At 39.2% G+C, this 14,818-nt stretch overlaps 1 protein-coding gene across 2 annotated transcripts in view; it reads right to left on the bottom strand.

Annotated features, from left to right (window-relative positions):
• Positions 1–573: 573 nt before the first annotated feature.
• CENPN (centromere protein N) overlaps positions 574–14,818 on the bottom strand; it is a 19,918-nt gene continuing 5,673 nt past the window's right edge. Inside the window, exons 3-11 of one of the 2 annotated variants that reach the window (XM_012648208.1) lie at positions 12,382–12,427; positions 11,493–11,552; positions 11,112–11,188; positions 8,858–9,034; positions 6,857–6,958; positions 5,530–5,593; positions 3,525–3,637; positions 932–1,049; positions 579–661 (exon numbers count right to left, since the gene is read on the bottom strand). In XM_012648208.1, coding sequence (XP_012503662.1) covers positions 579–661; positions 932–1,049; positions 3,525–3,637; positions 5,530–5,593; positions 6,857–6,958; positions 8,858–9,034; positions 11,112–11,188; positions 11,493–11,552; positions 12,382–12,427 — 840 coding nt within the window. Of the gene's footprint in view, positions 662–931; positions 1,050–3,524; positions 3,638–5,529; positions 5,594–6,856; positions 6,959–8,857; positions 9,035–11,111; positions 11,189–11,492; positions 11,553–12,381; positions 12,428–14,818 lie in introns of both variants that reach the window. The other variant, XM_012648209.1, reaches the window with a different exon arrangement.

The following is a 14,818-nucleotide window of genomic DNA, read 5'->3' as shown; positions in this document are numbered from 1 at the left end:
TGTTATTTTATATAACTGTGTCATTGAATATGCAACTCCTGCAATAATAACTTAATGGATCCAACGCTACCCTCTGAACAGACCAATTTTATGATTCTCCTAAAAAGTATTGACTTGGGTATAGTTTCTTGGTGCCTCTTTCCGTGATCCAAGGCTTAAGAAAAAAAATCCCTGGAAACCAGCAGTTGGAAGCAGACCTCACCAGGATTGAGGAGAGGCAGGAGTGGAAAAAAGGACACTGGACACGACCCCCAGCAGTCTCAACCGCTGTGCCACGTGCCCGACTGCAGAGCACCAGGCAGTCAAGATCCATGTGGAGCCATGTACATCTATGTCCTGTCACATCTCAAATGCCCACAGCTGCTACACTTAGCAGAATATGGGGGTGAGGGGGCACCTTGTGGAGGAGGAAAGAATCAGTCCCAACAATTACATTATAAGAACATCTCTAAGTTTTCAATACCAAGGATTAATTCCTAAAATGCAAGTTTACAGACAGAAGGTACAGAAGTGAGCCACTAACTGAAATGTGTGCAACACAGTCAAGAAACTGCTGTGCTTACAAAATCACTTACATCTTATTTATCTCTAATTTTAAAATAGTTCATTTTCTTGTTGGGTATACAAGTGAGCAGTGGAGAAAGTGGTGCATCTGCAATACCTGAAATTTAAAAAAGAAAAAAGAAAATTAAAATAATCACAAGGGCATGGATTTGAGTCAGTTTAAAAATGGCCAAGATTAGATGGTGGATCACGGGCCCCCCTCACTCCCTCTGTCCCCCATGAAGTACAGAGGCAGAATATGCAAGACAGGACATGAGGGGTACAGACTGGAGCCACGGGGGAGCTCCGAGGTAATCAGTCCGCAGAGAGGATCGAATGGAGGTATGTTGTTAATTTTTCTAGCTTGTAAAATAAGCTGACCACTCACCTGCTGGTGCTAAGGATTTCAATGCTTCCAAAAGATGTGGACTAGAGAACTTTATTAGGCACCGGAGGGGTTCTTCCCTCTCAGCCAAGATGCCTCCATTTTTGAACTTCGTTTCAAGCTGTTAACAAATAAATAAATAAATATATACACACACACACACACACACACACACACACACACACACACATATATTTTTTTTTTGAGGGAAGGAGGGAGGGAAGGAATGAGGAAGAGAGGGAAACAAATGTATTTATAAGTGACTATTAAATATGTTAGTTGGAATGGTAAAATATAAAATCAGATTACACATTTCATTAATTCTGTTTTTTCTGTTAATCTCATTTTAATTCTTGTCATCAAGAAATGTAGGGATTAATGGGGTGGAGACCATTTAATTTATTAACTGCAAACCTAGAGGACAATCAGTTTATTAAACAATATCCCACACAAAGTGCCAGTGTGCACGGTGCCTGACACACAAGAGGTGTGGAATGTCAGTTCTGCCCTTAGATGCTCTTTACAATTAATGGAAAACTAGTGTTATCTTTTGTAATCTATCGTATCAATGTAAAAACACCACATCTTTTGAGTTATTGCTAAGATTTCTTTCTAAATTATTATGGAAGATTTTAAATATACACAAAAGTGAGGAGCACAGTATGAGTCCCACGTGCACATCACCCAGGTGAGATAATTATCAGCTCGTGGCCGGTCTCATTTCACCTGTTACCCTGCCTCCCATTCCCTACCGCCCACCCCCACTGGACTATTCTGAAGGAAATCCAAGATACCAATACATTCTCCCTGTAAATATTTCAGTATGTATCAAAGAGACATGAAAGGACTCTTTAAAAACTGGACCCCAGTACCATTACCATACCTAAAACAATTCGTTAATATCTATTACCAAGTAGCCAAGTGCTAGTACTTTAATAGGTACTTGGCTTTTTGATTCTAAGTTTCAATGTTTTTTTTAACTTAAAGTGATCCCTCAAATTTAGAGGCGGTAGGCTGAAATATTTGGTGGATGACTAATGTCTGCAACTAACTCAAATGGTTCAGAATAAAGAGAGAGAGAAAGCAGATGTGGCAAAATGTTAACAATTGGTGAATTGAAGCGAAGAGAAATGGATGTTCATTGTACTATTGTTGCTGAAGGTTTGATTGACATTTTTCTTTTCTTTCTTTCTTTCTTTTTGTTTGTGTGTTTTTTTTTTTTTTTTGAGACAGGGTTTTACTCTGTCCCTCAGGGTGCTGGAATACAGTGGTGTCAGCCTAGCTCACTCACTGCAGTGTCAAACTCCTGGGCTCAAGCGATCTTCCCACCTCAGCCTACCGAGTAGCTTGGGACTACAGGCGTGCACCACCACGCCTAGCTAATTTTTTTATTTTTTTGTAGAGACAGGGTCTCACTATGTTGTCCAGGCTGGTCCCAAACTCCTGGCCTCAAGCAGTCCTCCCACCTTGGCCTCCCTTGACAGTTTTCAAAATAGAAAAGGTAGAGAAAAATTAGTTGCAGGGATGAATAAATGTGCACCCTGACTTACAGAATAAAGCCATTCTAAGATGTGTGTAAAGGGAAGTTTTGCAAATCAAACTTCTGTATTCTGGACCAGTGGCTCTCCAGCTTTAGTGTACAGAATCAGCTTGAGGTCTCGTGAGAATAGATTACTGGGCACCATGTCCCCTGATCCAGTAGGACTAGGGTGAGGCCAAGAATCTGCATTTCTCACCCATTCCCAAGTGATACTGATACTGCTAGTGCAGGGACCACACTTTGAGAGCCACTGTCTTAGAGTCAGAGCTGTTTAAAGAATTGGGGTTAATATCTGCCATTAAGGGAACCCAACTTGAAAGCTGTCAGTCAATTTCTCCCACTAAAAACAAATCAAATCAAACAGGCTTTGGGCCAAAGGGAGCAGATCAATGGTAGATTTAAAGTGTCACCTATAGCTATAGGAAGGCTAAACAGAAAGAATTTTATTAGCGGGTTTGAGAGGAGGAGGGTGTTATGAGTATGAGCATGGACTCAGATGAGGGTGATGATGATATGAACCTCAAGTTTTTCTAATGGTGGCAATGGGCTTGCATTAAACACCTGTAGCACCTACCTGGCCTCCCCAGTAGGCAGTGGCACACTTCTGGAAAGAGCTACATTTGTAGTACTATTTAGGTTACTGGTTTTTCTCCATGTGATGCCAACTGGGCTATGCAAGACTTATTTATTCATTCTTTTATTCAATAAGTATTTATGAACACCTACTATGTGCCAAGTACTGTTCTAGGTGTGGATCGGCTAGAAAGGCATCACCTACAATTTTTTTCCCTTCAAATATACAGATCACAGCCAGTTATATATTACTAAATTAATATATAAGATGAAATGAAAAGGCAAATCCACAATTTCAAAGATCTCCTTTGTTAACAGGGGAACATATAATACAATAAAGAGGTCCACTTAACTCAAAAATTTATTATATAAAATTGAAGTGATAAATGAAAAAGGAACTGTTTTTTAGTCTTGTTTTCCACTTAAGGCTTTTTTTTTTTTAATGTCGGTAACTCGTAGTTAACGTTTGTTACAATGTCCTACCTTATATTGTGCAAATTCTAGCTGTGGTTGAGGATAGTCTCCAAAAGTTTCTTGAGTTACTCTTTGGACTCTCTCTTTTTCCATTGCGTTTTCATGAATGATCCTTGAATCCACTATAGATAGAAGATTTCAAATAAAACAGATGTTAGGAATATATTTTATCCTTAAAGTTATCCTCCTTTCATCCCTAACCTTTCAAACTGTTTGTATAATTTAAAAATAATGTTTACTGTTTCTTCTCTTGATTGTAATAATTTCTTATTGTAGAAAAGTTGGGAAGTACATGCTTATAAAAGAGAAAATAAAAACCACCCATTAGTCTCACACCTAGAGATAAGTACTGTTAACATTTTAGTATATTTCTGTCTAGTTCTTTTTACAATGAGCAAAACTAAAGATCCATATATATATATATTTTATTTTGCCAAGATTGGACTTGAACCTCCTGGGCTCAAGCAATCCTCCTGCCTCAACCTAACAACTATTAGCACGTGCCACTATGCCCACCTAATTTTTCTTATTTTTTGTAGAGATGGGGTCTCGCTATTACTTAGGCTAGCTGTATTTTTTAAAACTGGGATCATAAAATACATATAATTTTTTATCCTACTTTCTAATTTTTTCTTTTCTTTTTTTTTTTTTTGAGGCAGGGTCTTGCTCTGTCACCCAGGCTGCAGTGGCATCATCAGAGCTTACTGTAGCATCAAATTCCTGGGCTCAAGTGATTGTCCTGTCTTAACTTCCTCAGTTGCTGGGACACAACAGGTGCATGCCCTCATGCCTGGCTAATTTTTAGAAAAATTTTAAAGTTTTTTGTAGAGACTGAGCTATGTTGCCCAGGCTGGTCTTGAACCCCTGGCCTCAAGTGATCCTCCCACCTCAGCCTCTCAAAGCCCAAAGTGCTGGGATTACTGGCATGAGCCATTAGGCCTGGCCCTAACACAAAATCAACAGCATACATCATAAAAATGTTTAGTTTATAACAGCAGTACCATTTCATTTTATTGCCAAATCACTACTAGAAGATAGGAAACTTTTCATTTTTTATAAGTTTATATAGCACCCCACCACTTTTATGAACTTTCTGATTCACTTTAGTAGTTCTATACTCTTTTCTCTTGGGGTTTCTAGGAGTGACTCATGTCATCTGTCAGTAGCAGCATAGTCACAATCCTGCTTATTCAAGAAGTTTATCGGGCCGGGCGCGGTGGCTCACGCCTGTAATCTTAGCACTCTGGGAGGCCGAGGCGGGTGGATCGCTCAAGGTCAGGAGTTCGAGACCAGCCTGAGCAAGAGCGAGACCCCGTCTCTACTAAAGATAGAAAGAAATTATCTGGACAACTAAAAATATATATATAGAAAAAATTAGCCAGGAATGGTGGCGCATGCCTGTAGTCCCAGCTACTCGGGAGGCTGAGGCAGGAGGATCACTTGAGCCTAGGAGTTTGAAGTTGCTGTGAGCTAGGCTAATGCCACGGCACTCTAGCCAGGGCAACAGAGCCAGACTCTGTCTCAAAAAAAAAAAAAAAAAAAGTTTATCCAGTGCATCAAGAGCACATTAATCTGGATCATGGGACCCAGATTCAGACACCCAAATTTCGCTTTTGGCATTGCCACGCCCTAGTTGTGTCACTTTGCCCTACAGAGTTACCAATCCTCCCTGAAACCCAGTTTCTTGATGAATAGCGCTTATTCATGGCACTACTGTGAAGATTACGGAAATAATTATATAAATATCTTAGCATAGTGATGGGCACAAAAGAAATGCTCAACAACTATTAGCTAATTTTTTTTGTTTATTGTTATTCTAGTAAATTCTAAAGGGGACCTATGGTAGCTTAGCTTTTCTCCTTCAACAGATATTTAATATTCAATTTTTCTTAAAGCAGTAAATAGTTTTGAATTAGGATCCTAGTACATATATGTTTTACTGAGTGACAGCAATGTATCAGGGAATAGTGCACTTCCAAATTCAGTTTTATATTTTATATTAAAACACACATACTATTTACATGTAGCCCAAGGCTTCTTTCTTGTAGAGGTGTTGTAGGGTTGTGAGTTTCAAAGTTCTAGGGAAAAAAGAAGAAAAAAGTGAATGTTTTACTAATTTAGTAAATCTTGAAGTATAGATATTAACTGGTTTTAGTACATAAAAGTATGGAAAGTATTTTTTCTAATAAAGAGACATTCAAGGCCACATCCTGGCTGAGTTGGGGATTTCTTCTAGAGCAGGATGTTGACAGGAGGCTGCTGTCCCTGCAGCATGGCTGTTTTGTTTGAGGAGCTCTGTACTTTGTTATCATAAAAATGGATCTGGAAGAAGTATAGATGGTGAGTGCAAAAGCTAGAGGAATCAAAGGCAGTATTTGCAATGTGATGTTTCGGCGTCACAGCTGTATCTTTATAACCCGAAAAAACTCACTGAGTTTTTTTGGAACAATAACTTTCCTACTGTAAATCTGAATCTCTTGGATCCCTTCTCCCACCTTCCCCCACTGAAGCCATTGTTTTTATAATTAAGTGCTCAACAATGTGAATTTTCCTAGGCATGCAACTGTCACATTATAGCAGAATAATTTGTATCAATTTGGTGGGAGGGGGCTGCTAGGGGAGCAAATCATTATCTAACTTCTTAATGTTAGACTTTTTTCTTTAAAGAGGGACTTGCAGAGAGCTATCACTTCTTTCTACTTAGAACAGATGCAAATACTTAAGTATAACATCTTTAAAGGCTCAAAGATACATACACAGAGCATTAACAATCCAAACAGGGGTCTGAACACACGAGCAGACATTTGCCATATAGAGGAAAACACATTCCTGAGCCTGTAAGGATGGAGCCATTCTTGTCATCAGAGAGGAACAACACATTCAAATGTTTTAACAAATATATAAATTGTGAGACTTAATAAACCAATGCTTTCCCCTTTAATTCCAACTTCTACATTACCTGCTTGACTGATGGGACAAAAAAATTAATTATACGTCTCTCTTGCAAAATGGAATAATAGATTTAGCTTCAAAAGATAGTGTCAAGTTATTCTAAAGAGAAAATAAATACTAACTGGAATAGCTGATTTGGAAACTGGGATCTATAATACAGACTCCAATGACGAGTGAGTGGTATAAAATACAATACAATTAGAAAAAGATGATATTGAGAAATTATTTTGTTTCTTTTCATGTTAACTAATTGAGAGCTTTCTCTACACAATAATATCTAAAGTGATCTCTTCCTGGAGGTGGACTTTCTTACCTCTCAGTGGCTTCTAACTCCTGTGTAAAAGAGAAAATGAAGACTTAACTTTAAAGAGAGTCACTGATTGGCTCACCTGATTATACTGCTTAAAAACAATAGCTTTAAGAGAGTCCAGATACCGGCTTCTCAGGTCCATTTTCACAATCTCATGGTGTTTGCTAGCAATCGTCAGTGCCTTGAAATGAAAATTAGCAAGACTATTATTAGGATTTCTGTCTCTGTTTATAATATTTGTCAAAGTAAAATGGAGCTGCAATCAGTGAATAGTTTCTACTTAAGAGTGAAAAGAAATCCAAAAAATTTAATATAGCCTGTTACTCAGCTTCAAAAACAAAAAAGTGGTTAATGGCATTAAGTCTCATAAATGCAGTCTTTTGTACCTTTAAACAGAAAAGTGATTCTGTTTAAAGTTAGCAGTTACAATAAATCATGTTCAGACTTAGGAATAAACAATGAATACTCAAAATGTTACTATTTTAGAATACCAGTCATCTAATACTATAATGATACTGCCACACAAAAACGCAAATATGTATGCTTTAGGGCAAATATTGAAGGAAAAAGTGTGTATTAAATGTAATTTATAAAATTTTGGAAACATTTTGGAAACAGAAGACTGAAACAGAATTACTAGAATAAGATATTTCCTGGATCTAGAGAATGGAGATAAGTTTGTCTTAAGATACACGCTAGAAATGAACATTAGTCTTTGGGGTAATGTGTCAACTTCCCATGGCAGGGTCTACTTACCTGGCTGTAAGTGGATGAGCCACCATGTGTCATGGAGGAAGAGACCCCAAATGGAAAGAAGTAGTGTTAAGTGTTAAAGGCAAAGAGAAGTGAGCAGCAGTCTTTCTGACATTTCAAAAACCAAGAAACTTAAAATGACAAGCAAATAAACCCACAGGGACCCCCTAGCTCACTTGGTCCCAACAATGCAGTGCTGGCTGCTCCACCCAGCTCTGTGAGACACAGGAGTGCACAGATGACAAGCCAGGATGGCCGAGGTGCCCCACAACCAGCGGAAGTGGTAGCTCCAGAACCACTTTAAGGTGCCACTGTAGTTGTGAGTGCGAACAGTGACAGCAGCAGTCACCAGGCCAATTTAAGGATGGCTCATTTTGGGGAAGGATGCCAGGAAGCCTGTGATACCAAAGGCAGAACCATAAAGAGAAGCAGGCTCTGGACAGATCCTTATGTTACAGCAGTCTTCCTGTGCACAGGATGTGGGGAAAATGGGTACAGAGGAAAATAATGTTCATTAATAGGCAAACTATATAGTCATGAAAGAGCAATGAGGTATTTTCATATGTAACCACACGGAAATGTTCTATTAAGTTAAAAAAGAAAATTACAAAATAATGTGCCACCCTGGCTTTTGTAATGAAACATCTTTTGAAAGGAAATACCAAACTTTAGCAATAGTTATTCTGGGTGAATGGGATAGTGAAAAGGAGTACGAAGTTTTGAAGAATAACTTTTTTTTTTTGAGACAGAGTCTTGCTTTGTCACCCTGGGTATCCCTGTAACCTCAACCTCCTGGGTTCAGGCGATCCTCCTGCCTCAGCCCCCCAGTAGCTGGGACTGCAGGCGGGTGCTACTAAACCCGGCTAATTTTTTTTTCCATTTTTGGTAGAGACGGGGTCTCACTCTTGCTCAGGCTGGTCTCGAACTCCTGACCTCAAGCGATCCTCCAGCCTCAGCCTCCCAGAGTGTTTGTTAGGATTACAGGCATGTACCACCAGGCCGGGCTAATGGTTGTATTTTTCCACATTAACCATGCATTACTTATAGATTAAAAGACAATAAAGAATAGTTCCAAACTAATATCTTACACCACGTTCCCAATTGTAGATAACAACATTCCCTGCTCCTTATTTTAGGAGAATACGAATTAAAAATTAATGGAGAGAGAGAGAGGGAGGAGAATAAAGGAGAGGAGAATAAAAAGAACAAAAAGAAAAAAATTAAAAGTGGCATTCTATATCAAAGTTTTATTGAACAGTTTAAACCTACGTAGATCTTTGAGATAAGGACAATAAAATATCATAGCTCAGAATAGTTTGTTCCATACCTGACCCAGAAGGGGTATGTTGCTCTTCAGCCTGGAGAAAGAAGTGAAGGCGTATGGTGTCTGGGAATAATACACCACATAAGTAGGTTTGTACTGGTTTGGCTTTGTATACTGTGTTCCCCAGGCGATTCGAATCCAGACTGCATTTTCCTCAGTGTCTCGGAAGCTGACTGTTACCTTATTAAAAAAAAGATATCGGTTTCTTAATTAGTATCTCATCATGGCACCAACTGTAGGTGCTTTTTAGGGGCAAACAGTGTCACAATATTCTTGCACACAGATTGAGACCTGGCAACATTTTCTCCTACTTTTCATGACGGTGTTTTAGGAATTTTTGGGAAAATGTTTTGTGATTGTTTTATAAAGACACATTTATGCCTTGCAGAGTCTTTTGGAAAAAAAAAAAAAATTTTTTTTTTTTTGAGACAGGGTCATGCTCTATTGCCTGGGTTAGAGTGCAGTGATGTCATCATAGCTCACTGCAACCTCAAACTCCTGGGCTCAAGCAATCCTCCTGCCTCAGCTTCTCAAGTAGCTGGGACTACAGGCATGTGCCACCACGCCTGGCTAATTTTTTTTATGTTTTGTGGAGACAGAGTCTCGCTATATTGCCCAAGCTGGTCTTGAACTTCTGAGCTCGAGTCATCCTACTGCCTTGGCCTCCCAAAGTGCTAGGATCACAGGTGTGAGCTACTGTGGCTGGTCAGAAAAAAATTTTTAAAAAGCTACAATCAGGGTATGACATCAACATTTTTCAATAATTTCTTGAGCTTGTCCTAAAAACTCTTCCTCCACTTGTAGTTTATGAAGGCACCCTTACAAATGAGATACCTGTTTTATAATGAAGCCTTTTTAGCACCTAGTACAGACCTAGCATGCGCTATGAAGTTTAACAGTAAGATTTCTGTGCAGTAATGGGCTTAAAAATATACTAGCACTAATGCTTTTGTGCATTTAGCTCAGAAGCTGAAAACTACTCTAAAGGAATGTTATATGGTGAGAATACAGGACGTTTTATTTGGTTTCCCTTTCGTGGATGAAATATAGGCCTTTCTAAACTTTTAAACATGATTGCCAGTTGGTCTGGAATTTAATAGCCTGGTCCTGGATTATCAACTTACCCTGATTCAGCTTCCCCTTGGAGCTCGGACCCTGGAAAGGGGAAACTTGAGACAGGTGCACTTGGCTTGCCCACGTCTCTTTATTTCCTCCCTCTCAGGTCTTACTCCAGGAAAAGTGGGTTGTTATCGTAGTTGCTGGCACTACAAACTCTGCCCACTTTTTATCTAGCTGCTTTTCCAAATTCGTTTGGTGCAGGAGACAGGGAAGACTCCTCAGTCTGGGGCGTGCAGGTACAAAGCTGTCTGACTTTCCCGAGTGACAGGCACAGAGCTTGGCCCTGTTAGCTACTCAGTGGGCCTCTACTGGCTTGAATGGAAGGTCTTACTCTGCATAGCTTCTTTGTTTCACATTACAAAAGCAAATACAAGCAAAATGCCTATAAAATCAAGGGTACTTCAGAGCTGCATTGACCATTACTGGAACCACTAGCCACATGTGGCTAATTAACTTAAATTCATTAGAGTTCAACAGGATTAAAAATTCAGCTGCTCAGTCACACTAGTCACATCTCAAGTGCTCAGTAGCCACATGTGGCTACTAGTTAGCATACTGGATGGTACTGAAGTAGAACATTTCCAGTTGGGTGTAGTGGCTCACACCTGTAATTCCAGCACTTTGGGAGGCTGAGGTGGAAGCATTACTTGAAACCAAGAGTTTGACACCAGCGTGGACAACACACTGAGACCCTGACCCTGTAAAAAAATTTTTTAAAAATTAGCTGGATGTGGTGGTGTGCACTTGTAGCTCCAGCTACTCGGGAGGCTGAGGCAGGAGGGTTGCTTGAGCCCAGGAATGTGAGTCTACAGTGAAGTATGATTGGGCCACTGCACTCTAGCCTGGGCAACAGAGCAAGACCCTATCTCTGAGATATAAAAAATAAAAAGAATATGTCCATCAGTGCAGAGAGCTCTATTGACAAAGAAGCATCAGGCCATGAATGCTGAATGGAAAGGTGAGAGAAGAGGGGAAATTTTTATACTATTTAGAGTACACCTTTGATATGGAGTAGAACAGTATGGAATATTACTAATCGAATTTCTTACAAATGAAAAAACAAGATAGTAGCAAATTTTATATGAACAGATGTCATTAAATTGAATTTCATATAAATTCAGATGAATTTTATTCTTACATTTTTTAATGCTCTCTGAAGAACTTTCTTAAATGAACTTTTGAATTGTTTCATATCAAAAAGATCAATATCTTCACCTGTCAAAGTGAAAAAAAAGAAAGAAAAATTAAGGGAGCTACACAGTCTTTAATAAATACATTTGCAAAGAACCCTGGAGCTAAGCGTTTTATCTAGATCCAGAGCCATAATGATTAAGTCACACAAATGCTGCTAGGACCTCTGACACGGCACTACCAAATATATTTCTGATTTTGCTTAAATGAGTCATAAATAATCACCTCATTTTGAAAGAAAAGAGATTTAAGAGGGACATACTGCTATTCACTTTTAAATTGCCAAAATGTCAAATACAAGTATTCACATTAAGACAGAAAATATTACCTGGTCCTTTACTCATCTGAAAAACATCCCACATTTTCTGGTGCCGATGAACTTGAGTATCTGAGAGAGGCGAGAAGGGCTCATTACTACTTAGTACGGTATCATAGAACTTTGAAGTAATGTGCTTATAAATAGATATTTTTAATAATATAAGACTGGGGAAAATAACAGTAATTCACAAATTAGGTTATATAGATTTTTATTCAAAATATAAACTTTATATGGATTAAATTTACTTGATACAAATAAAACAAATCATAACTACTCAATTCAACCGAGCTAGATAATACAGTTCTGCTTTAGCATTTATTATTATGTTAGTCGGCCCATTTGTTCTATTTCCCTGTAAGTCTGCTCCATAGAATGCCACATCTACCCAGCGACAGGGAACGCTGGGCTCCACGTGACTGATGGTTGTGTCAGCCGCTCCTTTGCCTGGCAACTGTTCTAGTTCCTTCCACACCTCCTTCCTCACCTCGTTCTGCTCTCCACTCAGAGTGGCCCACCCTGTGCACCCTACCCCAGTGGCCCTGCTTTTAGTTCCTGTCACAGGACTCACCGCTACCTGAGCTCACATTATGTACTCAGATGTGCATCTGTATATTGCCTGTCTGCCCAGGTAGATTCTTATTGAAATGAGGGACCTGTTCACCGTTGTTGTCCCAGGTCTAAACTTAACGGCCTGGCACAGGGCGAGCACTCAGTGTATGTTTGGCAAATGAATCAATGGATAAATGTATGGCATGGAAGACACCCTTCAGGAGTTACAAACTGGAGAGTACCTTAGGGCAGAAATGGACCTAGGAAGTCAGCAAGTTCAACCCTACCCACCATCCTTCTGGCTTAAAACTGTCCCTGTGCACTGTAAGTACACATCACCAAAACTTACAAACGATGTCTAAAAGGGCTGCGTCTTTGAGACTTGCACGCTTTTCCTGAAAGAGAGGATAAATTATTTAGTAACCGTGGTGATAGGTTTGGTTCTACCCCATTTAAAGCACATTTTAGGAGTGGTTGGAACAGACTATTAGCATGCCCTCAGTAATTTACTGACAACCTGTCTCCCATCTATGTCCTCCTGTTAACCAACAGGTATACCTTCCGATTCACATCTCAGTCCAGGCACTCACAACCATCCTCCCACAATTTATTCCTCATTTATTGCTTTGGACTTTTTAGTTTTTTAAAATCAATTTTACTGAGGTATAGTTATACATTAAGCTGCACATATTTAAAGTGTACAATTTGGTTAAGTTTTGACTTATGGATATAGCCGTGAAACTATCACCACAATCACAACAGTGAACATATCCACCAGTCCCCCCAAATTTTCTTGTGCCTCTTATTTTTCTGAGACAGTCTGGCTCTGTTGCCCTGGCTAGAGTGCCGTGGCATCAGCCTAGCTCACAGCAACCTCAAACTCCTGGGCTCAAGAGATCCTCCTGCCTCAGCCTCCTGAGTACCTGGGACTACAGGCATGCGCCACCATGCCCGGCTAATTTTTTTCTATATAGATTTAGTGTCCGATTAATTTCTTTCTATTTTTAGTAGAGACAGGGTCTCGCTCTTGCTGAGGCTGGCCTCGAACTCCTGAGCTCAAACAATCCGCCCGCCTCGGCCTCCTGTGTGCCTCTTTCTTATTCCCCTTTCCACCCTTTTCTGCCCCCACCTCTCTCCCTCCCAAACCCTAGTCCTGAGGCCACCAGAGTTCATTCCTTTTTATTGCTGACTAGTAATCCATAGTATGGATATATCATAATTTGTTTATCCATTTACCTGCTGATACACATTTGGGTTGTTTCCAGTTTGGGCCTATTATGAATAATGTTGCTACGACCATTAGAATACATTTTTCATTTCTCTTGGGTAAATGCCTAGTAGGGGAACAGGCCGAATCATATGGTAAGCATGCATCTTAACTTTTTAAGAAACTGCCAAACTGACTTCCAAAGTGCTGTACCTTTTTACATTCCTACCAGCAGTGTATGAGAGCTCTAGTTTCTCCACATCCCAGCTGCCACTAATTATGATCAATCTTTTAAATTTTAGCCATTCTAATAAGTGTGTTGGGATATCTTATTGTGGTTTCAATTTGCATTTTTTCTAATGACTAATGATTTTGAACATCTTTTCATGTGTTTATTTGCCATCCATATATATTTTTTGAGGAAGTGTGTGTTTAATCAAACTTTTTGCTTATTTTTTGAGCTGTTTTCTTATTGAGTATTTTTTATATATTCTAGATACAAGTTCTTTATCAGTAATGATTTAGAAATAGTTTCTACTAGTCTGTGGCTTATCTTTTCATTCTCTTAATAGTAGCTTTCAAAGAAAAGAAGTTATTCATTTTGATGAAGTACCATTTATCAATTAATTTTTCTTTTATAGATTGTGTTTCTGGTGTTGTATCTAATCTAATTCAAGGTCACAAAGATTTTCTCCTGTTTTCTTCTACATGTTTTATAGTTTTAGGTACTACATTTGGGTCTTGGATGCATTTTGAGTTAACTTTTTTATATGGTATGGGGATGGACTGAAGTTCATTTTTTGGAATATGGGTATCCAATTATTGCAGCACCAGTTGTTGAACAAGATTATCCTTTTTTCACAGAATTGCTTTTTATAGCTCTGTAAAATATCAGTTAACCATATAATATGTGGGTCTATTTCTGGACCCTATTCTGTTGCCTTGATTTATTTGTCTGTTTGCCAACACCATCCTGGTATGGTTTGAATGTGTCCCCAAAAGGAATCCCCAATTCAAGAGTGTTTAGAGGTGGGACCTTTAAGAGGTGATAAGGTCATTAGGACTCTGCCCTCATGAGTGTATTAATGCTGTTATCACGAGAGTGGGTTCCTGACAAAAGGATGAGTTTGGCCCCCTTCTGCCAGTTTGCACACGTGGTTGTGCTCAGTCATGCGTGCACTCTCTCTCTCTCTCACTCACATGTGTATGTGCTCTCTTGCCATGTTATGAAGCAGCAAGAAGGCCCTCACCAGATTTGGGCCTCTTGACCTTGAACTTCTCAGCCTCCAGAACTGTAAGAAATAACTTTCTTTCCTCTATAAATTACCCAGTCTGTGGTATTCTGTTATAGCAACATGAAATGGACTAAGACACCCCGTGTCTTGATGATACTGGCTTTATAAGTCATTTTGAATTCAGGTAGTCTTAGTTCTCCAGCTTTTATCTTTTTCAAACTTATTTTAACTATTATGGGCCTTTCACATTTACATATAAATTTCAGAATCAATCTGGGAAAAACTGAGATCTTAACAACATCAAGACTTCTGATCCATGAACAACACAGTCTCTCTCTTCATTT

Source organism: Propithecus coquereli, unplaced genomic scaffold, assembly GCF_000956105.1.
Source record: "Propithecus coquereli isolate 6110/MARCELLA unplaced genomic scaffold, Pcoq_1.0 Scaffold280, whole genome shotgun sequence".
NCBI classification, from domain to species: Eukaryota; Metazoa; Chordata; class Mammalia; order Primates; family Indriidae; genus Propithecus; species Propithecus coquereli.
The sequence above is the reverse complement of the archived record's forward strand: the minus strand, read 5'-3'. Positions and strand labels throughout refer to the sequence as shown.